This window comes from Pseudochaenichthys georgianus, chromosome 14 (assembly GCF_902827115.2).
Source record: "Pseudochaenichthys georgianus chromosome 14, fPseGeo1.2, whole genome shotgun sequence".
NCBI classification, from domain to species: domain Eukaryota; kingdom Metazoa; phylum Chordata; class Actinopteri; order Perciformes; family Channichthyidae; genus Pseudochaenichthys; species Pseudochaenichthys georgianus.
This window is the reverse complement of record NC_047516.1, coordinates 16,724,763-16,752,666: the sequence shown is the minus strand read 5'-3', so window position 1 is coordinate 16,752,666 and position 27,904 is coordinate 16,724,763. Positions and strand designations below refer to the sequence as shown.

Here is a 27,904-nt window from a genome sequence, read left to right as displayed (position 1 = left end):
CACACACACACACACACACACACACACACACACACACACACACACACACACACACACACACACCAAGTGGTGACCATTGTTAAGATGCAGCCCCTCTAATGGCTGACAGGCACAAGAAGAGGCTTACACACTGTACTGATGTCAACAAGTCCAATTACTCAGGGAATTGGAAGTTAGTATTATCGGTTGCCGCGTATTTGCACATTTTTAGCTCTTTGCTGTTGTGCAAATTTGATTCAATGTTCGGTTTACATATGCAATTTCACGAAGGATTGTGCGCAACACCTGCACAAATAAGAATAAGAAATAAAGAAACAGTTATTCTCAAAGTATCGGCAAAGGAAAATACACAACTCAACTGCAGTGAGGGCAACCAGAATCTCCTCGTTTCTGTGCTATTAGCATATAATTAAATGAGGTAATATGCATATCTTTGGCACAAAATGTGTCCCAATTTATGCAAATTAACCTCACTGCAAAAACAAAAAGACTGTCTTGGTTGTTTTTAGGAATGTTTCTTCTCTTTGCGTTATGAAGTGCAGCATTTAAATTGTTCTCTAATGTTTTTGCATACTTTGTTCTTGCTGCACAAGCAACACTAATACTTTGCCTAACGGATAAATGCAATCAGGTGCAATATCTTTTCTAAATCTGCCTTTGACATGGGCAGATAGTGGCTGAGGTGCAAATAATGCCGCTGTTGGCCTCAGTTCATTCTGACGGTGTTTCTACAGTTCATCTCGTGGCTGTGTGTCCTGCAGCCAGTGTTTGTAGACGACCACAGGATCTATGTTCCAGTGTTTGTGGAAGGAGATGGCCTGCTGCGTCGCCTCAGAGTAGTCATACGGTTGGGCCTAAAATATCAAGAACAAGCATTGGTGTTTGATACGATTCATATTTCATTTAATATATTGATGTGTGGATCCTCTGATACTTGAAACCATTGCCTGACCACAATAGTGCCTTTATAGACAAAGTAATCCTAAATTGCATCACAAATTGACCTTATGCAAGGATGGAGTTTCTTTTAGGCAAATCAATTTGAAAATACAAGTACTTTAAAAAGGTACTTTTTCCGCACAAACCCATGGACTCATGGTTAGAGAACATACCAGATGAGCACAAATCCTCTCTTCACTATTGCTATCAGATGAAAGCACAAAAAAGGGAATAAATAAGAGCTAAACATTGAGAAAAGCAATTCACCAACATTTCAACATCAGTAACACTTTCTTTACGGGTAGGTCATTTCCTAACATGTTCAATAGGAATTTCAATGAAAGAAAGTGTAATTTCATAGTTATCATTTAGATATTAGCACAGTCAACTGTTCTTGGAAAAGTAACTAAAGTTAGGAAGTTGTGTAAACGTTATTCTTTACATTTGCTGAATGATATGCTTCCCTGAAGAACATTTCACATTTCTGCATGTTCTGCACGTTCTGCTGTGCACTGACCCCAATGTCTTTGTTAAGTTACATTACATAGCAAACAAATGGCATGTGTGTATTGTTTCCTACCTGGTGGAACAGGGGGCTGTGTGTGATGGGAACACCGAGGGAAGTGAAGCACCGGCCCAGCACCATGTCATCAGGAGCATCGTCACTATAGCAACCACAACCACTGGAAACGAGCCGGGACACCGCAGACCGACTGAGCACCATGCTGCTCACAGAAAAAAACAGATATTTAAATAATAGAGGGAATTAAAAGCACAATAAAACATGATACAAGGTTTATGTGGCTGTCTGAGCCTGAAGAACGTATTATTGTTTGTTATGTTATCATGTAAAACTAAGTATTTTATTTTTTATATTTCAAAGAGGCAGTTTTCCTTGAACTTTGGGATGAAAATATCCTTTTCTTCACACACAGTATTCAGCCTGTCAGGACTATCAACGCTTCCATCACTGTTTTTTCTTTGGACGGGATGTGTAGCCAAAAGAAATGTTAGCTGGTGAACATAGTGGAGCATTCAGCAGCTTGAGCAGAGTCAGATGTTTCTACTTTATTGAATTTCAACTTAGTTGTAAGTGAATTTGTCTCAGTGGGCTCAGGACAAGACATATAATAGGAAATAAAAAGGTCTAACACACACAACAACACCTTGTCCCATAAAACACACAAAGTGACAGTCCTTTAAACCTTTTATAAAGTGCTGGAGCAGAATTGGGGAACCCTTTAGTAATTTAGTGGTTGTGCTGTAAGTGCTGTGGAGAAAAGGGGATGTCTACTTTCTGGTTGTCTTTTTCCTGAGGGCAGTATTCTTAAGGATGTTTGTCAGGAAGCCTGGAGTCCTATACTATTTTAAGACCTTTGAAATCAACGCCGGTCTCATGCGTGTCATAGATGGAGTGAGTTTAAAAGGGGTTGGTTTGGTTGCCATACCACATAAATATCAAAAAGATGAAAACATTTTCCCCGGTAGCTCTAGAACCGCAGCTTCCCCGCTCTGGACACTCCAAACATTTTTGTTCAGCTCAGGGATGAAACTTTTTTGGTGAACTTTTTGATGATCAGGAAGATCCCAATTCCATGCAGCACAATTTAGAGAGGAGGTTGTTGTTCCAGTAGTGCACTTTTCCAATCTTTAAGTTGGTAATAGTCTTTAGTGAGAGAGCCTGCCCATCCCTCAAAGAGTCAAACACCAGCTACTTAGTTTTGAAAAATACTTTAGTTTCAAGTTGTAGCGACAGCCCTTGCTAACTTAATATCAACATACGATTAGTCATTTGATCATTCAATAATATAATACATATACAAAGTACATTAAAATATAGCAAATTGTAGTCAAAATGTATGACAAGATTTCAACCCTACCAGATTTGTCTTGTATTTAATATGAATTTTAAATGTACTGATTTAATGCTATGGTGTACTAAAGAAATACTGATATTTACCAGAATGCAGTCGCAATAACGTTTTGGGACAGGCATACACATACTGTGCTGCTCAATGCAACAGTCATACACATACTGTGCTGCTCAATGCAACAGGCATATAGTGTTAACGTTTATTCTCCAATTTTGACTTAAAGGTGGGGTAGGTAAGTTTGAGAAACCGGCTCGAGATACACTTTTTGTTATATTCCATGGAATGCTCTTAACATCCCGATAGCAATGAATATCTTAAGTGCTTTTCTTTGACAAAAAATCCATAACAAAATTTCATCTGTGGAAGCCGTAATACTGTAAAAAGTACGACCAATCATTTTAGCGCACTCGAGCTGGTTTCTCCAAAATTACCTACCCCATCTTTAATAACACTTTTGTATTTGTGCAGCTTTCACACCACTAGCTAAACTGTGGCTGTTCCCTGCAAAGCATTCTTCTTTAAGCATAATTGTATGTGCAGATAAAATAAATGAAAAAGAAAACCGAAAGAGGACAGTTCTGAGTTCAGTCAGAAGCTGAGCTGAACACAAACACTCACAGAAAGAAGTGTTGACAACGTGCAGCTCCCGTACTTATACAGCTCGACATTTGCAAATAAACAGCCATGGTTAAAATTCGATTCACCTTCTGTCCTTACAACTTAGCATCAACAGCACCCACACTCCCTGCAGCCTCACCCTCCTCCTCCTGTGATGTAGCTGTATCCGCTCTGAAGCAAGCTGTAGCCGTACCTCTCCCCCAGAATCACTACTTCCTTCGGGTCGTAGCAACGCAGCAGTTGCCGCAACCTGGGTAAACTACAGACAGCAAACAGACAGGAAGTGAGGAGCATGCGTGCATATTTCCCAAACACAAGCACACATCATAGACTCTAGACTGTATGGAGAAACACAACACAATGTCTTGGCTACATCAAATGTCTATGCTAAGAGACTACAGAGGATTTTTAGGGGATTCAAACCGTTTCTAAAGTTGTGTCTTTAATGCAACAAAACTACTTTGGTTCAAAGCTTTTCTCAAGACTGTGACCATCTCGCTCCCTCCTCCAGTTTTGTTGGAAATGTTAGTAAGTTACACATTTATAAATCTAACTGGTTCCTGAAATCACAAATAATTACTATGTCAGCCAGCAAGTGACCTGTGTATGTGTGTGCGTGCGTGATCTTAAAATAAATCACTGTCATGTGATATCTAAGGTTATGTTTTCTTCCTTTCGTTGACAGTTGTAGAATACAACGAAATATCTTCTCCCAGTTACCTGATCAGTGTGTCGTCATCAACAATGAGAAGCCAATCAGCCTTTGGTACGTCTTTGCTTAAGAACCGCTTCAAGATGGCAAATGTCTTCCCACAATGCCCTGCAGGGAGATGACATACAGATAAAGCAGGGATCTCCAATTCATGTTTGTGGTTCATGAGACCTCATCAGACCCGATTAAAGTATTTTATCCTTTTACAAAAAGGATAATTTTTCTGTTGATCATTTTAAAATGGTTCTGATTCATAATAATAATCAGGGATATTGAAAAATAAGTTATCTACTTCAAAAGGCCAAATCATTTTTGTGAAAATCTGGCAAATAGACAATTCACACTGGTACTGATGATATTAACTTTTACAAAACACAAAACATATAATATTTTTACACCAAGACAAAATAGCTAGGCAAACAAAATACCCCATTTTTTTAATGAAGATAATGTATGAAGAAAACTTGAGATGTCCCAGATCATATACAGTAAGTAACATTCAAAAAAGACTAGGTTAAATAATAGAAATTTCAATATGCCTGCAGGTTTATTGGCATAAATCAAAGTATTAGACAACTGACACGATTGACCTCAAGATGGTGCTAGATAAAAAAGTCAAAGGATCATAACGACATGATCATCCCGTAAAAATATCCAACTGAAAATGGTTAACTTCTATTTTGAAGCGATGAAAAGTCACACAAAAAAAGAAAAGTTAGATGTATAGTTATTAGGAGACCTCATCTGGGAACCAATCGATGTCTTTAGAATATTCTGTGCCAATCCATCAAGTAAATGACATTTCACTAAAGAAAGTGGAACCTTTGACCTGCTGCTGGCAACAGAGGAAAAGTCATTAGATTGTATCCCCTTATGGCCCAGCATCATCTATTGATCCCCCTCCATCCACACATTTGAAAGCTACCTAGTTAGGTCAGGGGTGTAGTCGTTACAGCCGTCACAAACATCCCCTAACTCTGCAGCTTCCCCCCGAGCTCCTTCTGAGGGATCCTCCGACTGCTGTCAGGACACCTCTGTGATTTAATCTCTCTAAAAGCCATGACACACCCACAGTCCAAGATCGTTCAATATAAGCAAAGAGAAACAGACGTGAGGGAAACAAACAAATGACTCAAGTCAAAAGGGGACACAGAGGTCTAATGTATGATATTTTCACTACACAATGACCTCCAGGAGTTAGTGTTGAGTGAGTGTGAAAATGGTTCGGCAAACGCTGCTTTGATTAAATGTTTGTATCAAAAGAACGACGTGTATATCTACAGGCTGTTATCTGGGATCCCTCACTAACACAGCTGCTGTGACATTATCTCCTCAGTCACAGAACGTAACTGATTGTTGGCTTCTGGCTGTAATCTTTGCGGTGTGTTCAAATGCAACAAATTAAGCTAGTCCCTTGTTGTTGGTGTGGTGCGTTTACACTTCCTAGATCCGCTTACCTCTCTCAGTGTTGGGCACTCCCAGGCTGATCGTGGGTATGGAGGCGTCAGTGACGTCGCTGTAATACTCCAAAAACTCAGCGTCTTTCTCCCAGGTTGCCTTCACCACTGGTACTGTGAGGAGAAATGGAAGAGGGGAAAAAAAGAGGCCAGGTGGAAGAGAGAAAGTAGAGCCTTAAACATTGAATCTGAATCACACAGACACATACAGAGTTAATTATGAAAACTATCAAATAACGACAGAAGGGAGTGAGACTGGGGGAGAGAATTAATAGAGTGTCTTTGAACTAACATTGTCATTCCCTTCATGTGGATTTGGATTATAGTAATCACAAAATTAGTTTTATGCTGATTTATTCTCAAAGGATTCCACTAACTAATTGTTTGGAGTGCACACTACTGCTTTCCCCTGCAATGCTAATAAGACCTGAATATTAAATAGCGGGTTGGGGAGTTAATCGCTCTGATCTTTCTCCTTTTCAGTTTGTCTGTTGCTTTAAAATATTCAGCCCCTAACTGCTGGCTAATTTTGACCCTAAAAAAAAGAACCCAATGTTTTGGATAATTACACAAACTGTTGCAATTTAAGCAGACAGACTAAACGAGGTTGTGAATTTAAACTGGATGTTTTAAATGACCGGCACTCTGTTTAGAGGGTGGCAGTAAAGAAAAAAGCGGTGACAAATTAAAACTGTGAAGTAAAACTTGCACAGCTTAATGTCCTGTGATTTCCATTTAATTTCGATTTACTCTGTGATAAACGTTAACTAAAAGAGTTCATTTTCGCGATGTCGTGACCTCAGGGGGACAGATCGGCTTGCTAGTGTGATCAGGAAGCTGAGTACAGGAGTGTGGTGGACAGTTTTGTGGAGTGGTGCAGTCGGAAACACCTGCAGCTCAACGTTACTAAAATGAAGGAGCTAGTGGTGGACTTTAGGAAGCAGAGTACTGCCCCAAGCCTAATTACCATCGTGGGCATGGATGTGGACAGTCACACATTTCTGGGTGTCCACATAGACAATAAACTGGACTGGAATAAAAACACTGACGCCCTTTATAAGAAAGGCCAGAGTCGCCTGTATTTCCTCAGAGTCCTTTAACGTCTGCAGCACTATGTCGCAGTTGTTTTATTACTCGGTGGTCTCCAGTGTCATCTTCTTTGCTGTAGTGTGCTGGGGCAGCAGGGTGAAGACAGCTGATGCCAACAGACTCATCAAGCTCATCAGGAGAGCAGGCTCTGTCCTTGGAGTGGACCAGGAGTCGTTGGCAGTGGTGTCGGAGAGGAGAATGCTGAGGAAACTTCTGCATGCCACACTGGTTTCCTACCGGAGCACTTTCAGCCACAGACTGAGATCACCGAAGACCACCACGGAGCGCCACAGGAGGTCTTTCCCCCCAGTGGCCATCAAACAATATAGCTCTTTACCCTTCAGCTAAGCGAACTGAGAACTTTCTATCTGTCAATATAAATATCATTACCATCATTACAAAACACTCGCTGCTATATAGCATGTGCAATATTATTATTATTAACAATGTGTAAACAGTTCTTGCCCTTCAAAACATTTCGGGAATAGGCACACACCTCGCTCTGAGTGGAACTTCTGGCAGGTTTTCACAGCAACAAAAACATCTCTCTTTGACACCGGATCTCCCTAGTAAAAGAAAGAAAGAAAAAACAATGTTACTTTTTATTTAAAAGAATGTGTTTTAGTTATAAAATGCCAAGAGGTGCAAAGGTGAACCCACAAGCACAGTGTGAGGTGGAACATACATTGAATGTTATGGACTTAAAATAAGGTCCAGATGGTAATATCAGGCACATTAGGTCCTAACAGCGCTGTCAGGTATTATCATTGACTACACCTGTCAGTACTCTATTCGTATTCCAGCAAAAGACCAGCAATAATTGGGATTTTAATTCTTTTTTTTGATCTGCGATACTTGCAGAATATTCATTACAAACTTCAGACACTTCCTGATGATGCTTGACACTAATTCCTGTGAGATGATCATCATCAGATCTATCGCTAAATTATTAATGTATTCCTTGTGACAGATAGTCTTCAAATGTATGCTCCTTTCACACATTGCTTAATACAAAAGTCATGTATACAGCAAAGTGTTTTATTCATAAATAGCGTGTCATTATCATATAAGAGGACCGTAGCGTGAAAAGGAAGGGGAAAAAAATGGAAAATATGTGGAAATATACATTATGAGAATGATTATGTGCATGAAAACCAAATCTACAATTACTTATAAGTTATTCTTTTAAGTCATTTTTCTTTGAAATCGAAGTACATGTGAAATGTTCTTTAAAGCAGATTACAAAAAGTAAAAATGTAATTCTTGTGTCTTGTGTGGGTTGTTTTGTTTAACACCTTTTTCTTAATCTTTTGTCTTCTTGATTTCTGTTACGGCCTTCAGCCCGGGCTCACTCATCCTGCAGGACCTGATTATTTGTCGGCCTGCATAATAGACTTTGGCAACAGCGACGTGTGTAATGTACTGAAATTAAATTCAGCCAGACAGCTGAGTTATAAATGTGATTCAAGATGGTGGATTAAAAGAAGCAACCCTGAAAGAACACCTTGAAGTCCTCATAATATAACACTCAGAAAAAACACATGCTAATACAGGCACACTTTTCAAGAACTTAGTGCAAGGGTTTATGAACACCATATTGTAAACGTAATAAAAGTACATACACAGTTAGGAAGGTAGGATGTAAATGTGGTGGCACAGTTGTCACTCGTCTCTGTACAAAACTCTGGAACTGCCGTCAGCTTTGGACCATTTCCTTCTTCCCAAATATACAAAGCAATCTAAAAATAAAAGAAACAAAATAAAAGACAAATGTTGGGCTTATGCGTAATATTTGAAACAGTGATTTGCATTGACGGGTAAAGCAGCTCCTCGAATTGTAAATGACTATCTTTAGTTTTCTGGCAGCTCTCAATGGGTAACTCATATACACTAATTTAGATAGTGACTTATTTATTCTGTACAATCATTACCCACAAGTCAATTGACATTTTCAAAAGAGGGCACACAGCTCCAAGTTTATGAATCACGCATGAGTAACATTATGAATAAATGTATTTAATAGTTGTGAAGACGGGGGAAGTAAAGAAAAAAACATCACCTTGAATTTGAATGAACTCCCGTATCAGAACACATTTAAAACACAATTAAAACAATGTTACCATAACAGGGTATGACCAATTTGCTGCCCTAGGCAAGATTTTAAATTAACACAAATACAAAATTAAAACCTATAATTGCAAACGAAAACCATTATTTCAAAAAAAGAACAATTTAACATAAACCTCTGGTTTCTACTGTAATTTACATTAATTACAGCAGAGGGACCTGTCCTAATCAAGTGAAGAGAGGGCTGTAATCTACTTCCACATAAAAAAATTACACTTGACCCGCCCCTTGCTCCTCCCCCCCGCAGCCCCGGCTCCGGCAGTTCAACTTACCTGATTGGGGGGGGGGGGGGTTTGCGCCACAGTTTATGAGCGCTGTATGCAATATAGGCGTAGTTCTTTTAAGATAAGATAATAGGATGTACTTTGTTGAACCAAAATCGGGAAATAGTTTTGTTATGAAATGTAAATAAAACATTTTTTTTAATTTTATTTTGTTTTTATTTAAATAAAAATGTTCGGCGCATATTCAGAAATTGGAAGATGATTCAAGGTACCTCGTGTTTCAAGTCGATGGTGAAATCTGACTTCAGACTCTTGTATTGTATCTGCTCAGCGAGTCTGAAACACATTAAAGAGAAAGATACTGAGAGAAGAGAAACAGCCGAATACGAGTGGGAACTTTTCCCAGGCATGTCACAATATCAGATTTATACAGCACCATTATTTTTGCCAGAATTCAATAAAGAAGCATTATTGTCATCATTATCTAATGAAAGTTGAAGGAAGAAAAAACATGAATGGTAATGCTATCAATCAAAGTCATCTTTGTCTAGTTTGCATTCGTCTCCTCTAAGCCAAAAATAATTAAGTGAAAATAATAATACATTTCATTTATATAGCACACTTTAAAAACAACGTCATCTCAAGGTGCTTCACAATACTATATGGAGAAAATAGTAAAATAAATAAAATAAAAAGTTATCTAAGGAGCATATTGAATAAAATATGGTAATGTAAAAAAAGGTTAAGAGCCTAAAAGGTTAGGATAACCAAAAAAAAGAAAGAAGAAATGTACAAAAGTCTGATGTAAGACACACACCATCATGTGTATTACGAATGTATTCAAATGTATTCCAGTTGTGTTTATTTCCTAGTCTCTTTTGATAGTGTGTTATTTAAACAACCTTGAGATTTCAACTCTTTCAAAAAAGGAAATAATGAAGAAAAGGAGACAAACATATCAGCAACACATTGATGCGCACACACACCTCTGGAGCAGCGGCGTGCTGAGAGCCCAGCCTGCTGCGGGGTCCGGATAGCTGAAGGAACCGAGGTCTTCAGAGAACGCATAGTGGTGGATAATGGAGGCTTCGTTGTCATAGAGAGGCTTACCCAAGAACCACTCCTGAGTTACAAAGGGGTGCACGGGAAAAGAGTGATATGAAAAGAAAAGTTGCTCAGTTATTTTCTCATCAGTGCTTGTGCATCAGTGCAGGAAACTACATCATCATTCATGTAGCTGAAAGGGCTGTTTAGTACACCCAGTAAGTATTGTTCAAAATAGTGTGCATGTCAGAGTGCATCTCACCTCCTGGACTTGGTATCTGTGGAGGACCTGCAGCAGAGCAGACAGTGTGACGCTGGTTCCTTCCTCAATGAAGAAAAACCAGGATGCTGATTGGCCGTAAAAGGCAAAGAGACTGGAAACATCCACATAGAGCCATACACTTCATGCATTTATTTTATAATCCAGGAATCATTAAAGCCAAACTCTCAATGAACGCTTATCGAATCTGATTTGATGAATTTGTTTATCATCCCCATATGTGTGTTTAACACTCACTGAGGAAGCGCAGGGAGGATACTCCAATCCCCTTCATAGTCTGATAACTCATGGAGAAGAAGAACGACTGGAACTCCCTGCATGGAAACAAATAATATTTCATTAATATTTTCATCATCTCAAAGGGCTGGAAAACAGAGTTAACATCGTCAAGGTTAACCTGTCACTTAGAGCACAAAAACAGTCCTACATCTTCATCTCTGTATGCAGCCGAGCCATGAGGGTAAACCGTTATTGTTTGTTGAGCACATAAGATCAAAATAAAGTTTTGAGGAGGCTCAGTCACTGGTACTTTTACAAAGCCATGTTGGATAAACTACCATCTTATATCTGCTCCCTGATCTCTCGACGAATTGAAAGTACTTATTGCCTGAGATCGCATGCTGTGGTTTTATTAAATGTGCCAAGTGCTAGGACTGTCTTAGGGAAGAAAGCTTTTAGATGTGCAGCTCCACTAACTTGGAACAGTCTGCAAAAAGAATGGAAAATTACCAAGCTAGTACCACTACATGTTTTTAAAGCTCGGTTGGATGCTACAAAATCAGATGCTGTTGGTACCTGTACATGTGGTTAAATATGTAAATTGTAATCCCTGTACATGTTGCTGTATTATGTCCTTCTGTTGGTCTGTTGTTTATGTTTTTATGTCTTCTTGTGGAACCTACTGCAGCAGGTCTCCCTTGAAAAAGAGATCATTGATCTCAATGGGATTTTACCTGGATAAATGAAGGTTTTGAATTTAATTGAATTGAAAGTTGTTGTCTCTTTAAATATTCTTAACAATCAAATTTTTATTTTTTTATTTTATTATTTCAAACTGTTTTACATCACTGTGTTTCAAGAAGATCCAACATCAAATACTAATGCCTTTGATGGACATCATTTACCCCAAGATAACCAAAAACAACAAATGTCCTGCTGGAGAATGATTTGAATTGTTTACCACTTGAGGGCAGTGTACACTAATGGTCATCTCCTTGCAATACAGGTGTACAATTAAAGCATACATGACAGAAGTGAGAAGAGCACAAATTGGTTTTCAGAGGGTTTGACATAAGATCACATTCTCATGAGCGAGAAATCACACAAAGGCTACAAGATTTGGATGAAATTATTAATGATCCACTGTTACTGATGAAACATATCTTGACACGCTGACAGGAGGCGAGGATTCGATCCGGAACATATTGAGTGACAACATCTGCTCATCCATTGTGTGCACTGTTTTTCTAGTTTGGTAACAGACTAAATTAATGAGTTGATTCAGACGCCGTTTCTTACAACTTCCTCCTCTCCAAGTGACTCATTCAGAAGAACGCACACATCTCACTCTCTCTTTCACACGTTATTCATAGGACTATGAGGATGAATGTAAGTATAGATTAGTATAGGTTGGAAATTAAGGTTAGCGTATGATCCTTACTTATCTAGGTCATGCCCCTAATTTGGTCACATCCATGTTTATTTCAAAGAGCCAAAGAGTGTTTGTTTTATATAATGTTATGTTATGTAAATACAACATGTAATGCAGAACTCAGCGTCACTCTCACTGTCTCCCTGCAACGCATTGAATTATTCAGAGAGGTGTTTTTGTTCCTTCTGGAAAAAGTAATAAAAACTATAGGAAAATATAATTCCACAGCACTGAAACACCTCAGGCTTTAAGAGGATTATGATCTGATGAATTGTATTATTATATCAACAATTCATTAAAACATTTTCAGCAACAAGTGCATATCATTAATCTTCATTAGGGAAGGAATTATTTACCTTTTGAATTAGACTTCAGTAGCCTTAGCTAGGAGAAATGAATAAATAATCATGAAATTAGTGACACTATGGAAAAAATAATTCTTAAAGCCATATTAGGAATAAAAACTATTTATTATATACATGTATGGAGGACTCGTATGTCTATGTAAAGCTAAGGCTAAGATGAAATACCAGAACATACTTGATTACATCATGAGTCTGATAAAAAAAATGGTATTATTTTAGTTTCTGGCGTGACAGAACGTTTTGGTAATTTTACTTCCACAGTTAAGTGCACAATTTCCCACAAAGGAAAGATAATATTCACTGAAAAGTAAAGTAGCTTTAGGGCTTCCAGTTCCCACAGATATTCACACATTGAGCGTTTTCATGCAACCACACCACTTCAGATGCTGAGAGTGTTAAATATGGTTAGTAACATCTGCTGTAAGTGTGGTGAGATGTGAGCGAAGAGAGCTGAGAGCAGCTGCCAAATGACGGGACTCTGTAATGAAGCTGGATGATGAGGCTGAAAAGGCTGATTTAAAAGCCTGCAGTTACAGCCAACAAATAAAGGGCCAAATGTGAGACGTTTATAAGTGTCTGTCTCTTCCTTTGAACAATATGCCAGGAAAGATGTGAATATAAATAGGTGTTAGAAATTACACTAACATTACAATTGAGATGTAGCTGTTAAAATGTTGGTGACATCATGACCACAGCTGTGCAAATATAGATTACTCTATAGCGAAACAATTTAAGTGTTGTGAAATAAACAATAAAACAGCCATATGTCCCACAGACGATAAGCTGTCTGTATGCAAGTCAGACAGGAAGCTGAGTTAATGTGTGTTTGCCACCTTTAATCACCTGGTTATACATTGAAACCGTGACGCACATTACTAAAAAAAAAAAGGTGACAAAAACCTAGATTCTTGAGAAACATTTTGCTACAATCGAGATCTGTGATCAACATAAAAATCTAGATAAAGCTCTTAGTCATTTTCCTCACTTTGACAAATCACCACGTCCTCTGAAGCACACATGCTGAGATGATTGAACACTTATCAATACGCTGTCCAGCACTTTCAGGACCTGCAGTCAGCGGTGGTCTGTCGGGGTCTCAGGCTATAATTCCCAGGGTGGACCTATTGCTTATTTTGTTTTTAAGTTTCAAGTCTGTTTTACTCCTAATATGCATGTAAATGTGACGTTAATATCTGAAAAACCGCAAACACTTAACTACATTGCTACACATTTTAGGGTTTTAGTAACGTAACTACTTTAGCACTTAAAATATGTTTCAATCATATTATTATTTGTTTTTTATTGTCTTATTTTATGTTATTGATTCTGATGTTTTCTTTAGAATGGCTGTTAATTTATTAAATGCATATTGTGCAATCCTTCTCTTAATGATCCAACTTTCTATTATCTGTTTGTAATTACTGGGCCATTTAATTTGTGTATTATTTGTCACAGTCTTTATCCATAATTCTCTTTTTTCCTCTTTCTTTTTTCATTTTCAGGCTTCAGCCTCTTCATTGACTTTTAATTAAAAACTTTAACAAAGTTACGAGAATCATGCAAGTTCACCAGGAATGACCTGGGGCCCCTTTAGGGGGTTTCCTTCTGAGATATCATTGCAAATCGTGCATTGGTCGTTTAAAGAGAAAGAACTGGTTGCAGTCAAATTATGAGACCTGGCTGTGGTTTAAAGTTTTTTTTATCATTATGACAAAATGGGGTCCTTGAGACATTTACTAATGGTATTGCGTCACAACAGTGCAAGATGCAGACCACAAATATTATACAGATAACACCATTTTGTTTACATTTAAATATACAAGCCACTAGTTACATTAATGGTTTCTCTTGGATTTTGTGGAAATCTCTTTAATTCATACATAAAACTTCCCTTTTCATACCTGTTATTCTTTTCCAAAGTTATGTTTAAGAGACATTGAAGTCAAGACTTTCCTAATCCAAAAATAACCTTTGCATTAGAAAGATCAATATTTAATTAGCTAAAATACATTTTGATAAAATAAGTTCATCATGTTTACAGAAGTAATAATGATCTGAGAAAATTCATCGAGATGTAACCCCTAAATGATTGATGCTCTAAAGATACTTAAAATCTAATCTATTTTTGATTGAACTGAATTAATGATCATATCGCAATTACCTCAAGACTGCGGAGGTGGTGCACGTTTTTTTCTTTTTCTTAGTGTCTGTAGACTTCCTTTCAGACTGCATAGAACCAGACTACATCAAATTAAAATAATTTCTTGAGCCATTTTCTTTACATTAAGTATACCGATTAATTGCTCTTCACAGCTCTCATGCCCTTAACAATAATTTAACAAGCCATTAATGATACATTGGAATTAATTACCGGGCAGCTCACTCATTTTATAACCATAGAGCCACACTGATGTTTGTCGACATTCTCACTAACTGCATTATCTTTCTGTCTCTCAGATAGAAATTGGTGCAGTCACCTCTCAAACCTTAACCAAAACCAGAATGTGGCTTCAAAACAAAACAAACAGAGATTTCAAATGTATTCAGTGCTCCCACTCTGTCGCTGCTGAATCACTCACTGATAGGGTTGAGAACCGAAACTCGGTTCCAGATGAGAACCGATAAGAAAATGCCGGGTACCCATACAAAATACACAATTTCGGTTCTGCTTAACGGTTCCACCGGGTCCGTCTGCGCCGCGGTGACCCGGTGGAATACAGCCAGGGTAAGGGAGGACTAGCCATCTGTGTGTTCTGGAGAATCACAGAACGGCCGGCTCGGTACGCTGACGGCCGGCACCGCCCTTTATTTTTTTTAAACGGCATCATGTAAGTTGCGGCGACAGAGGTCCACAGTTTCCCCGCAGCGAGGCTCCCCCTGCCCTCCCGTAGACAGTTCACGAGCTCAGTCATTTCATAACACCAAAGATGGATCGCGGTAAACGCTCTAAAGTGATGCTCCACTACACTAAAAAAGAAAAAGACAAGGCACAGTGTAATGCCTGTTAATAGCTTGCCACAGGCATAGCTCAGTTAAAATAAAGCACAGCTATTGTGCAATACATTTGTATTGCATGTATATTTTTTTATTTGTAAAAATGTCAGTTAAAGCTTAAAAAAATAAAGATATTTTTGTTATCTAAACGTTTGACCTCTTTCTTTTACAATTTTGGAATCGAAACGGGGAATCGATAAGAACCGGAATCGATGATACCCATCCCGATGCAGATGTGATTTAAAAATGTCTCCAGCTGCCGCACCATATTTTTTGTTGACAGACTGCCATGTGATTGCAGACACATCAGGTCTCCTCACTTAACACAGGAGAGGGACTCAGAGAAAACAACATGTGAGATGGTTAAAATCATTAGTAGATTTCTCAACCCTGGGACATTTTTGTTTCTTTCTATGTAAGAATCTTTCAACGGAGCCCCTGCTGACTACCTTCTGCCATTATTACTTTGATTTTCTGGATTGAAAAAGAGTTTGGAGGAAAAATACAAAAAACAGTATCAATGTATTTTTGCTTCAAAGGAAAATCAACAGCTTCTCACAGCAGGCTCCCATGTCCATATTTCTGTCGTCTCATCTCTCCCTTTTCCTCTGAGCTCAGGGAGGGGAACACTACAGCAAGGAGGACACCTATCGGTAGCCGTGTAATAAGACAGCTATGCAAACTCCCACTCCAAAAATCAGTGACACACAGTAAAAGCATTGTTTCTGCAGCATTGTTATCCTGTCTGCTGTTAAGAATAAACTGAACCTTCTTGAGTCCTTAACGGCAATAACAAAATGTATTGTTCTTAACCATTACTGCTGGTAATAAATGAGCCTCAAGCAATAGGATAACTAATTAATGTACTTTATATTAAAAATCCCCATTAAAGCATATAACATTTTTTATGTTGTAGCCCATTTACTACTAATAATGTTTACTTTACATATCTGCTGCTAACCATGTTTCATATGAGACTGTGTAGTTGCCTTGACTGAATAAATAAATACTTTTATATTGATAATCATTCATAAAGTTATAATTTAAAAAGGGAAAATTCACCTTCATGAATGGTTGGATGGAAAATCCAGGGAATCCATCCAATACCTAAATTACATATTTAAATGTCAACTTCATGATGGCTCCAGTTGAAAAGTCACCATCATTAGTAGGTTTTACCCTCTGGGACTGTCTGCACACAATGTCCTGGTGGTATATCCAAACATTTCTTAAGAAATTCTTAAACTAAATATTATCTCTTTATAATTTTGTATAATAAAAGATATGGTGTAAAATGTTCATAATTAGCATATGTATTCAAGAGTAATGACCAACATTGTATTGTGTGAGTTCATAGTAATTCTAATGAGGTCATCCTTGAGTCCAATAAGATTAAAGTAGTTTTCTTCCAGGCTCTCTTTAAATATCATGTTTATTAGAATGGGAAAGATGAATAACCTGAAAACATTTGGCCAGTTAGTCGGCATAATTACATAAACGAACCTGTGCATTGTGAAAAATGTATTAGATTATTAAAAACATAACTCTATTTTAAAGGTTACAGTACCCCTCTTATTATCATAGTATCTTGAGTTCTATCTTGATGACAGATGGGTCACACATGAGGACACATGTGTGGACACATAAGACCAGATCTAAGATCTAAACCAGGGGTGTCCAAACTACGGCCCGGGGGACAAATGCGGCCCGCAGGCCATTTTGAATTGGCCCTCAGTTAATTCAAAAAGTATAATGATATATGGCCCACAAATGAAACTTTTGCTTGTCTTGTATTGTACTTCTTAAATATATATGTAAACATATATTACACAGTAGTATTCATGTGTTAATAAGCTCACTTGCAAATGAATTCCATCAAAGTTGAAAACATTTTCTAACAAATCTAAGTCTAATAACTTATTTCCATAACCAGCTCGAAATATACCCTTCATATTTCCTCTTATTATGAGTAATCTGAGGCTTCTATTTTAAGGAATTAGCTGCAAACACAATAAATTAAACCCTCGGGAGAGCTGTGACGTTGGCTGTTTTTTCTTAAAGCATATTCAAGTGTAAAGCATAATTTACCTACATTTGATTTATTTTGCTAACTTATAACTCAACTTATGAGGCAATATACCTCTAGTGAGTGGCCCAGCCCTTCGTATGTTTTTCTATATGTGGCCCTCGGAGAAAAAAGTTTGGATACCCCTGATCTAAACCCAGCAAAAGGTGTTAACCGACTGCCTGCCAGATGTTACCTGTCCCAGCTCAGCGGCCTGCTGCAGAATCTCCACCTTCCTCTGAGCAGCGTGACGGGCGTGGAAGGTGTTCCTCTGACTCTGGATCAGTAGCACCACCTCCTCCAAACCTGAGAGAACATGGACACACAAGTTAAGAGGGGTGACAAAAAAGGAAAGGCAAAGTGACAAAAGAAAATGTGTGACATACACTTCGACAGTGTGTCTTCTTGACAGGAAAACCTCAAAGTGATGACATAAATTCACAAAGTCACTGTTCCCGGCAAAGATAACCACTCTCGAAACTACGACTTATTATTTCTACATACCAGTTTTGGCATGCATTGGACAAACAGAATACAACAATAGTTAGCTAAATACCTTTGGAGGTGCAAACAGGTGGTTTGTGTTGATGTTGGACGGTTCCAAGTAAGTCTCTATTTTCAGTGTACTAAATGAAGCCAGTTGGCCATAGCTTTATATTTAGGGTACAAACATGAGTCCAATCAAACTTGTCATAGAACTATAAGCAAGAAAGCAAATAAGTGTATTTAACTAGTCCTTCCTTTAATTCAATCCACAACCTCAAAGATGTTGGTGTCTGGGTTGAGCTTTTCATTCACATGCTCTCGATGAAATTATTATCATGCATCGAATAATGGATTTGCTTTCCTAAACGTAATCTATGAACAAAACATCAGACCATCTGTGGTGAAATCCCTCACTCACCAGCAGAGCCGTGTGCAGTGTGCTCCTGATGCTCTGCTGCCTGTGGGGATCAGAGGGATCTGGTTTAGTCTGACACACACTGCTGAGCCACACGATGAAGCATTATCACAGAATCTGGGCAACACTTACATGAGCACGACCTGCGTGTTTGTCCCCAGCAGAGGTACCTTTAGGGCGCGAAAGAAGAGGCAACATTTAGTCATCAAAATGCATTAATTATATGTAATGACATGAGCAGCCAGTTATTCTTTAAATTGATTTGCAGGGGATATCGGAAAATACATTTACAGCAGATGTCATATTGCATTCAGAAATGTTTGCCTGTTTATACATTTTTAAAAATATCTTTGGGTTTTGGACTGAATATGTGATATTGAGATCTGAGATCTTGGCACTGAGTCTAAAAACTATAGTCTAAACACTTTGATGTAAAAAAAATGTAAATAATTGTTAGTTGTTGCTAAATATTAAGCACATGTTATGTCATTATAGTTATATCTCTAGCTTGGTCTTTATAAATGAAGACAGGAACCACATTCACAACACTTTAAAGTCTTGACACATCTGTAATAGCGCGACAGTCCCAGCAGCAGACGTAGCAGCAGCAGTAGTAATAGTTATTACTGCACCAACACCTCTTCGCTATATTAACAAGATAACAAATTAGACTTTGTGTCCATGACTCAAAACAAACTTTGAAACCAGGACAGATAGTTGCAGAGCTCAGTATAGGCTTTGTGGGTGTGTCATACTTGACTTGAGAGTCACCGGTATACAAGTGAATAATCATGTCAATCTACGCTAGAGGCAGAGATATGACGGGAAGTCAATGTGCATTTGTGCTATTATTAGTGGTGTGCAAAGCCCATTTAGTTATTTTCCTGACTCAGACATTAAAAAAAAATACTTTTCATACATGGTAACCCTATCCCTAAAAAAAGAAAAACATAACATTTCTCCAGATCTAACCACAAAATGCTTCTGAATGCTGTAATATTGAGCTGAGAAATAGGTCATGATGAACCAAGATGTGAGCTATGAGGTGACTCATGCAGGTGCAGGTCTCTATGGGACTGTCTGATCTAATGCATTTTCATTAAACATGAATCTATATGTGTACCACCCGGGGCAAAATAAACCAGCAGGTGCCTGCTGTGAATGCATAAAGGAAGAACACAAATAAGTATATTGCAGAGGTAAACTTCATTATGACAATCACTGTTGTTATTATGGTAAATACACATTAAATACATTACCACCCATAATCAACCTCAAGGCTCCCTTTCACTGCAGACATGTTGGCATGTTATGGTAAAGGATGGTCTGGTATGGGAAAAGCTCTCTTTAATAACATGAATGATACGGTGTTAAGGAAATAGAAGAAATAATGTATCATCATTGAGGTAATATATTACACCTGCACTATTCCTGCTATCATTAATAAAGGGAAAAGTGTCAATAGCAATCAAATGAAAGACCATGAAAACATTTTTATAATATCTTGTGCATTTCTGGAAAATTCTTAAATTACGGATCTTAAAACACGTTTGGCTTTTCCAGTTGTCTTTTGAAGGTAATGCACACTCATGGCATGTCACAGAAGTTTTCACTCAATTTACCTGTCTCTTTTGGCCTGTATTAAACTGTATTTAACCAACATTTCCATCACCCTTCTTTTGGATTTGTTAATCCAGTTAGTTTAGGACAGCTAACAACGTAATGGACCCTTTTCACGGAAGACATTTTAAATGGACCTATAAGGAAAAACCCAGGTGGAATTGATCATTTTAACCTCTTTTACCTGAACAGAGGCCTCACTGGCCATAGGAGTCACTGGGTGTGCAGGTCTTCTCACTTTTTAGCTTACTATTTCATTCGTAGACAAATATCTGGCTGCAAATAACCTGCAAGTGCTGTTCATTATTTACTGATAAGAATATGTGGCAATTGGACCACGGGGTTATAGACAATGTCAATTTCACAACAATTATCTTTATTCTTCCCAAGCAAGCTTCTGTGTGATTCTATCAGTTCATACTCTTCCTAGAGACACATTTATCATACATTTGATTACCTTGAAATTAACAACTGTTCTTTAAATCGTCTTGTTTACAAACCCCATGGGAGCACCTGCATTTAATTGAGTGATGCGTCAAGCTATGCACTATATAACCTCCCCAGGGACTCTTTTCGATTTCAAATTAAAAGAAAATAGACAATATTTTGTAGCAAAACATATGCCAGGGTCTCACTGGAGAATAACTTAAGTCTGTAATTAAACATAAAATACATCCAGTTTAACATTTTTAAACAACAATGCACGTTTCGCCCTGTTAAATTACATACATAGTTTTACTTTGAAGTACACATCAAACTAACTTCCGGTATTTTTATCATGCATAGTGCTAGCAGTTTAGCTTACACCATAGCTATCTCCACAGGGCATTGACCCCACTTACCAAGCCAAAGAAGAAGCACCGCGACCAGTTTGCATCCGTCCATCACATACTGATGAGACATGGCTTCTGTGGTTGATGTTCTTTGTTTTATATCACCGTGTTTTCTTGGCGAACTGGAAACACTGGTTAGCTACATTCCTATACTGGCGGAGCTGGGCTGCAGTGACTGTTGGAGCAGAGCTGCAGCGACCTCTAGTGGTCACGGGTATGTTATGTTATGTTATGACACACTGGCATAGTAGTAAACCACAATGTTGCTTCCTTCTCACTTTCAGTGGTGGTGGTCAAAGTCAGAGGTGGGGGAAGTACTCAGATCTTGTACTTAAGTACAACAAATGAGAACTACCAGAGTGTAGGAATATTCAGCTAGAAATAAAAGTCCTGCATTCAAAATGTACAAAAACAACCGGTTTCTGAAACTTACCTACCTAAGTTTCAGAAACCGGCTCGAGTGCACTAAAATTTGAAAGTACGCAGCCGAAAAGAATCCGCCCCTTCCTTCAGACTTCCTTACAGAGCACCTCCTCCAACACACATGAACGCGCACATAATGTCAGCAGACTGGTGAAAGTGGCCGCCTGTTGCTGGCGAGTCATTGAAGTACTGCTGGGCACGAGATACATTTGTGCGTGCACGAGATGGAAGGCTGACAGACAGGGCGGCAATCCAATCCGTTTGGCTAAACGGATTGGTTGTACTTTTTACAGTATTACGGCTTCCACAGATGACATTTTTGTATGGATTTTTTGTCAAAGCACTTAAGATATTCATTGCTATCGGGATGTTAAGAGCATTCCATGGAATATAACAAAAAGTGTATCTCGAGCCGGTTTCTGAAACTTACCTACCCCACCTTTAAGTAAAAGTACAAAAGTATAAGCATCACAATATATGTATAGTACCAAAAGTACTCAGACATTTAGCTAAAGTAAAAGAAGCATCAATATCACGTTGTTTTTTGGATTCTCTGTTGTAATTTCTTTATTTAAAAAAAAACTATACTCCTGGGAGACGGATCCCTCTGTTGCTCTTCCATGGGTTTTATTACATTTGTACAGATTAATTGTGGGGTTTCTTTGGTAGTTGTTCTTTTAGCACTCAACTCTAAGGATAGAGGGTATTGTATGCTTTACACACTGTAAAGCCCCCTGAGTCAAATGTGTGATAGTGGGCTATATAAATAAAATGTGATTGAGTCATTGTAATACCAAAGAAATTCCAAGTCTTACATTTTTACAACAGTGCTTGAGAGAATGTAGCCCACTTATTTATGTTTAACTTCTGGTAATACTGATATAATTAGCCCTATAGTTTTGCTAATATACTTATTTGCTACACTAGGTATTCAAAAGCTAGACGGATTTTACTAACACAATAGGATGGCTGAAAAAGATATACTAACCAAACAGTATATATTCCTCCTCAATGCTGCAGATCAGCCAAAGCTGCACTGACTCTTATCTCTGAGAGCAGCTTTTTCACTTTTGGACTCAGTATGCCCTCCACAGGGAGGTCAGAGGTTAGCTACACAATCAACAGGCAATAAACAACTAGAGATAAACTAGAATGCATGAGTTTTTACACAAGCTGATTGTGAGAAAGGATTTTGAAGCCTTGTTCCCAGTATAGCAAGCATTGTCTAGTGTAATTTATATTATAAATAGATGTCCAGAAAGAAGGCTGAAAGCATGATTTCTGTTGTTGTCCATGCAGACTGAGACATACAGAACAAATGAGTCAACAATATCCTGACCACTGAGTCTAAACATGGACTTCTTGCCCACACAAATTAAATAGTCTGTCTCCGTGAAACCACAGCTGTGGGTGTTCACATTTTTGTGTGAATATAAAGCGAACTCTACGGAAAGAAATCCAAATGGGATTTACGTTTCCTACAAACTTGAAGAATACGGAAATAAGGTCAGAGCTTTACTGGCTTTATGGATCTGTTTTGGACTCTTATCGGGTGAGTGTTTGCGGGAGACAGCTAAAGTAAATACTCGAAGACTTAAGGCCCTGACACACCAAGCAGTCACCAGAGGACTAGCCGACGCTGAAGTCGGCTGTTGCCTGGCCGTGTTCTCCTGCGTTTTGGCCATGTGTCGCACGGGAACACACCGCACCGACTTCAGTGCGTGAGTGGCAATAACTCTCCTTACCAGCAGGCGGCGGTAGTGTGTATTCGTCATTCAAAAGAGGCAACAACCGGAAGACAGAGAAGAAGAAGAGTATCTTTTCTCCGTAATATCATACAGAGCTGGCCTCTCCTGAATCAAGGTGATGAGCAGGTCTTCGTTTGCATCATTCCAGATCGCCATGGTGAGATGAAAATGAATAGCAGTCTGTGTGTGCCTTCTTAAATCGTTTGTTTACGTCCCTCACTTCCGCTTCGCTTCTCATGCACTGATTCGCTAGCTGAACAGCCAATCAGAGTGATTATTTGGTCCGACTGCCAGACCCGATGCATGGCCGATTCAACATGTTGAATCGGCCATGCATCGGGTCTGGCAGTCCAAATAAGGCGTGTCACGGTCGACGGTGCGGGACACACCAACCTGACTACGGCGCCGCGAATGCCCGACAGCCTCCGACGGCCTCTGACTCCCAAAATCGGGTTGGTGTGTCAGGGCCTTTACGGAGCGTCCACACGACAGCTTAAAAAAAAGCTTGGAGCTGGGCGTGTCTGGAGCTTGGGGATTTTATTCAAGCAATGCGACCAACAACCAATCACATGAATCTCCCGCCCCCGACATACAAAGCAAAAACCCCCGGGGATTTTATGGGAGCAATATATATATAAACTCCCCAAACAGGCGAAAACCTACCAGTTTCACCCACTGTCTCTGCTACCTCCCTCCATGCCTGGTTCCTCCGGTGTGTATCCCGGTAGGTGAAGAGGGTCTGGTCATACAAAACCGCGTGACTGCTACGGCGATAGTTAGTTTCTCCTCCAACCGTAACTCATGAGCATTGACCAAACATTGCTTATGAATAAAAACGCCAACAGGAAGAGAGTCTGATAAGACACAAACACACACACATGTAGAATATTAATGTCATCGTACCACAAAGGCTGGCAGGTCACTCAATATGTTTTTCATTACTGTACTTTTTCTTCTCTGTTCAAAAGCTCGCTTTGTTCACGACAGGAATGCCTATTGCTCACCTCAAGTGGCTTCTCGTAAAGTCCGGAAATCCATCTTCATTATTGTGGATATAATTGAACAATAGTGTTATTTAAAAAAATAAAATTTGATTTAGTTATTTATTCATTTATATATTCATTGTTAATTCATAATTCGTAATTTACTTTATTTTCTCGCTTACTTAGGGCCTACATTGTAGGTTTATAATGTAAGCTATGTAGGAAATGGCCAAACAGTTTTATGAAAGTAAATACAGCTCTGGAAACAAATTAAGAGACCACTGCACGATTATCAGTTTCTCTGGTTTTACTATTTATTTTACTTGTGTTGGAGTAAAATGAACTTTTTTTTATTTTATTCTATAAACTACTGACAACATTTCTCTGTGTTGGAATTCAACATAAACTGGAATGGATTGGCTGCCATACATGTAGAGATTGAGATTTAAGAAAAAATTGTAGTGGTCTGTTAATCTTTTCAGAACTATTCTCCTTCAAAATAACGTTTTAAGGGAAGAACAATATTAAATCATCAAATAGTACTTCTGGGACATTACCCATATGTCAATAGTGCTATCCAGACATTAAACAATGATTAACATCCGGATAATATTGAATCTGTAGAACCTGTTTTTACTTAACCACATGTGTATGTGCTCCACAAAATGTCCAAAAAATGTAGTAAAAAAATAAATAAAAACAGTAGTAAAACATTACAATTTTCCAGAGCCAAGTTAATGTAAATTAAAGATATATTGTAAATAAAAAGATTATGAAATCATTTGGCAGTTTTTGCCTGCCAATGGACTTTGAAATGTAATAAGTTCTCAGTCTGCATTAAACCATTTCTGTCAATTATCTTAAAGGAGAGACATGTCATGCTTTTCCGGTTATTACCCGTCCCCTTGTGTGTTATGAAGCTTTTTATGCATGTAAACGGTCTGCAGAGTCAAAAACCCTCAAAGTACACCCTGTAGCGAGTAAAACTCTAACATAGAAAATACCTCCCCAAAACGCCTCGTTGGAGATTTCTCATGTTCTTCCTGGGCATTGTGACGTCTGAATACCCAGTAGCCACGCCCAGAGCTATGACCAGGCTGATTGGTCCAAATTAACCAATCCACGTACTTCCTCACACACAAACACACACACACACACACACACACACACACACACACACACACACACACACACACACACACACACACACAGTAGAGGTTTCTCAATCCTTAAATGTCCCCTCCTCGATACTTAGTCCCGCCCACAGGAGATGCGAGCGGAGGACTGAGGAGGGGAACCGAGGAGAGAGGAGGGGAAGCAGCAGGTGGTTAGAGAAATGAGAACTCCTCTCCTCTGAGCGGTCATTTTAAAGAGACGTCCATTAATGATGACAGGAGGCACAGCAGCCCTCTGTCTGATTGACAGATGTGTTCATGACGACTTATATATTTACTTTTAATTCATTCACAGTGCGGTATAATGAGACAATAACAGGCTACAGATGCGGATACACACACATATATTTATATAAATATATACAATTTCAGAATCAAACAAGTATGAGAGCACTCTCATAATAACGTAACACAATCAGAGACTGGATATATCCCCCCTCTCTCTGGTCGCTGAAATGGGGAATTGAAATTACGGGCCAAAAGTTGTATTTACAAGTATTAAAAGTAAGCAGAGGACACCAAACCAACTGAGACCCGTCTGTCTGCCGCATCTATCAATCAATCAATCAATGTTTATTTATATAGCCCAATATCACGAATGTTACATTTGTCTCAGTGGTCTTCACAGTATGTACAGAATATCAGTATGACAATACGACACCCTCTGTCCTTAGACCCTCACATCGTACAAGGAAAAACTTCCGAAGAAAACCCACAGTTTAAAGGGAAAATGGGAGAAACCTCAGGGAGAGCAACAGAGGAGGGATCCCTCTCCCAGGACGGACAGACGTGCAATAGATGCCGTGTGTAAATTGAAAAGATAATACATTTGCAACATTTGAAACTGTACGCACTGTACAACACGCAACTACACACTGTACCACACACACAGCTCCTAAAGCATAATTAGGCTACAGCCATTGTGTATTTTATTATGTGAGCTGCCATAGAAACGCCTCTGCGTAGTTTACAGAGATGCTGTATGAGTATGGGATTAGTTTTGTATCATAAAGATAAAGCAACACTTTTTCAGAATAAAGCAAAACTGTGAGTTTAAAAGAAGAAAAAAACTGAGTCAAGCAAAATAAAATACATTTCAAAAATAAAACTATAAGTTGCAAACAAATCATTTGTGTAATCATGTAAACTATAAGTCTTTTTTCTTTGTTTTAACATAAGTTTTTGTTTGCAGTTCTTGTTTCTTCTTTCTCAATGATCAGACTTTTGCTCTCGCTGCAGCTTTCTCTTTTGCGCTCCCTCATTTTTTGTTTGAGATTCTGACACAAACCTCCCAGGTGGGCGGGACTTTCAGGGGTGCGTCCCCATTGGCTACTCAGTTTTTGAGTGATAGCCCAGTCCTCCAGCGATTGTACAGTGCGGTGTTTTGTGAAATGCTGCAGCGTTTTCTGAAATGCTGTTGTGTTTTATGAAATGCTGCGGCGTTTTCTGAAATGCTGTGGCGTTTTGTGAAATGCTGTTGTGTTTTGTGAAATGCTGCGGCGTTTTGTGAAATGCTGCGGCGTTTTGTGAAATGCTGATGTGTTTTGTGAAATGCTGTGGCGTTTTCTGAAATGCTGTTGCGTTTTGTGAAATGCTGTGGCGTTTTGTGAAATGCTGTGGCGTTTTGTGAAATTCTGTTGTGTTTTGTGAAATGCTGTGGCGTTTTGTGAAATGCTGTTGTGTTTTGTGAAATGCTGTGGCGTTTTGTGAAATGCTGTGGCGTTTTGTGAAATGCTGTTGTGTTTTGTGAAATGCTGTTGTGTTTTGTGAAATGCTGCGGCGTTTTGTGAAATGCTGTGGCGTTTTCTGAAATGCTGTAGCGTTTTGTGAAATGCTGTGGCGTTTTGTGAAATGCTGTAGCATTTTGTGAAATGCTGTGGCGTTTTGTGAAATGCTGTGGCGTTTTCTGAAATGCTGTGGTGTTTTCTGAAATGCTGTAGTGTTTTGTGAAAAGCTGTGGTGTTTTCTGAAATGCTGTAGTGTTTTCTGAAATGCTGTGGTGTCTTGCACTTCAGGGCCACCGTACAGGCAGCTGCGGTGCGGTAGCTAGCTGAGCGTGGACAGAAGACCCCCAGAAGAACCAGCATTTCAATTATTATAATACTACAAGTGAAAATATATGTAAGTATTGATCATTTGTGTTGTTTGTGCTATACGGTCTGTTTCTTTATTGTGTTAAGTGAGAAGTAAAGCTGTGCTATGAAAGTTAGCTTGTGCTACCTTTAGATCCATAACAATGCAAGCTAAGTAGCCTAACAGTTAGCTACATAGCTAGCATTGAGTGAGCGTTCAGACACCGGCGCACACACTCAAACAGACTCGTGTGCCTGACTCTACCAACAGGTTTTCATGATTCTGTTTAGATATGCAAGTATAAGCCATGATAGCTTGTTTTATTAACACGCTAATTTGATATGAAAATCAATGGAGGCTGAGTTAACTTTGTAGGAAAACCTACCGTCCATGAGCTGTGTTTTATTTGTTAACTTCATATTTTTAATTTCCTAAAACATTTATTTTCCTCTCATATTAACAGTGTGGATCATTGAGACAGCGTGGCATCCTGAGTCTTATCCCGTTTTCCCACTTCCTCTGAGGGGACAGCACGGAGGGGGGGCATGAAGAAAGAACTGCACCAGCTTCATCCACGCTGGCGTTACTGTTATCACTGGCTCAGTGTCATTTCATTTGACCAAATGTCTTTATACATATACATTTAATAGATTTTATTATTATCCACCTTTTTGTTTTATGTCCTTTAAAACATTCTTTGAGACTTCAT

At 38.7% G+C, this 27,904-nt stretch overlaps 1 protein-coding gene and 1 long non-coding RNA gene across 2 annotated transcripts; one reads left to right on the top strand and one right to left on the bottom strand.

Moving 5' to 3' along the window:
- On the bottom strand, window positions 1-20,982 carry b3glctb (beta 3-glucosyltransferase b). Its single transcript, XM_034099873.2, has 15 exons — window positions 20,803-20,982; window positions 18,473-18,510; window positions 18,344-18,383; window positions 17,636-17,745; window positions 10,602-10,678; window positions 10,347-10,458; window positions 10,027-10,163; window positions 9,313-9,376; window positions 8,312-8,428; window positions 7,186-7,255; window positions 5,601-5,714; window positions 4,152-4,251; window positions 3,571-3,690; window positions 1,520-1,664; window positions 1-854 (listed from the first exon to the last, which is right to left on the bottom strand). Exons 1-15 carry the CDS (start codon window positions 20,861-20,863, stop codon window positions 729-731), a joined length of 1,431 nt encoding a protein of 476 aa, XP_033955764.1. The 5' UTR covers window positions 20,864-20,982; the 3' UTR covers window positions 1-728.
- Window positions 20,917-27,904, top strand: LOC139435110 (uncharacterized). Its single transcript, XR_011644383.1, has 3 exons — window positions 20,917-21,007; window positions 27,138-27,243; window positions 27,659-27,904. It is a non-coding gene; the product is annotated as an uncharacterized lncRNA (long non-coding RNA).

What these genes read in the sequence shown, in the direction of transcription:
- b3glctb (XM_034099873.2), bottom strand. Translation starts at nt 20,863, where the DNA reads ATGTCTCATCAGTATGTGATGGACGGATGCAAACTGGTCGCGGTGCTT. An exon ending in AACACGCAGGTCGTGCTCAT is followed by an intron (nt 18,384 to 18,472) that starts GTAAGTGTTGCC and finishes TGATCCCCACAG; the next exon opens with GCAGCAGAGCATCAGGAGCA. An exon ending in GAAGTTCCACTCAGAGCGAG is followed by an intron (nt 5,715 to 7,185) that starts GTGTGTGCCTAT and finishes TTCTCCTCACAG; the next exon opens with TACCAGTGGTGAAGGCAACC.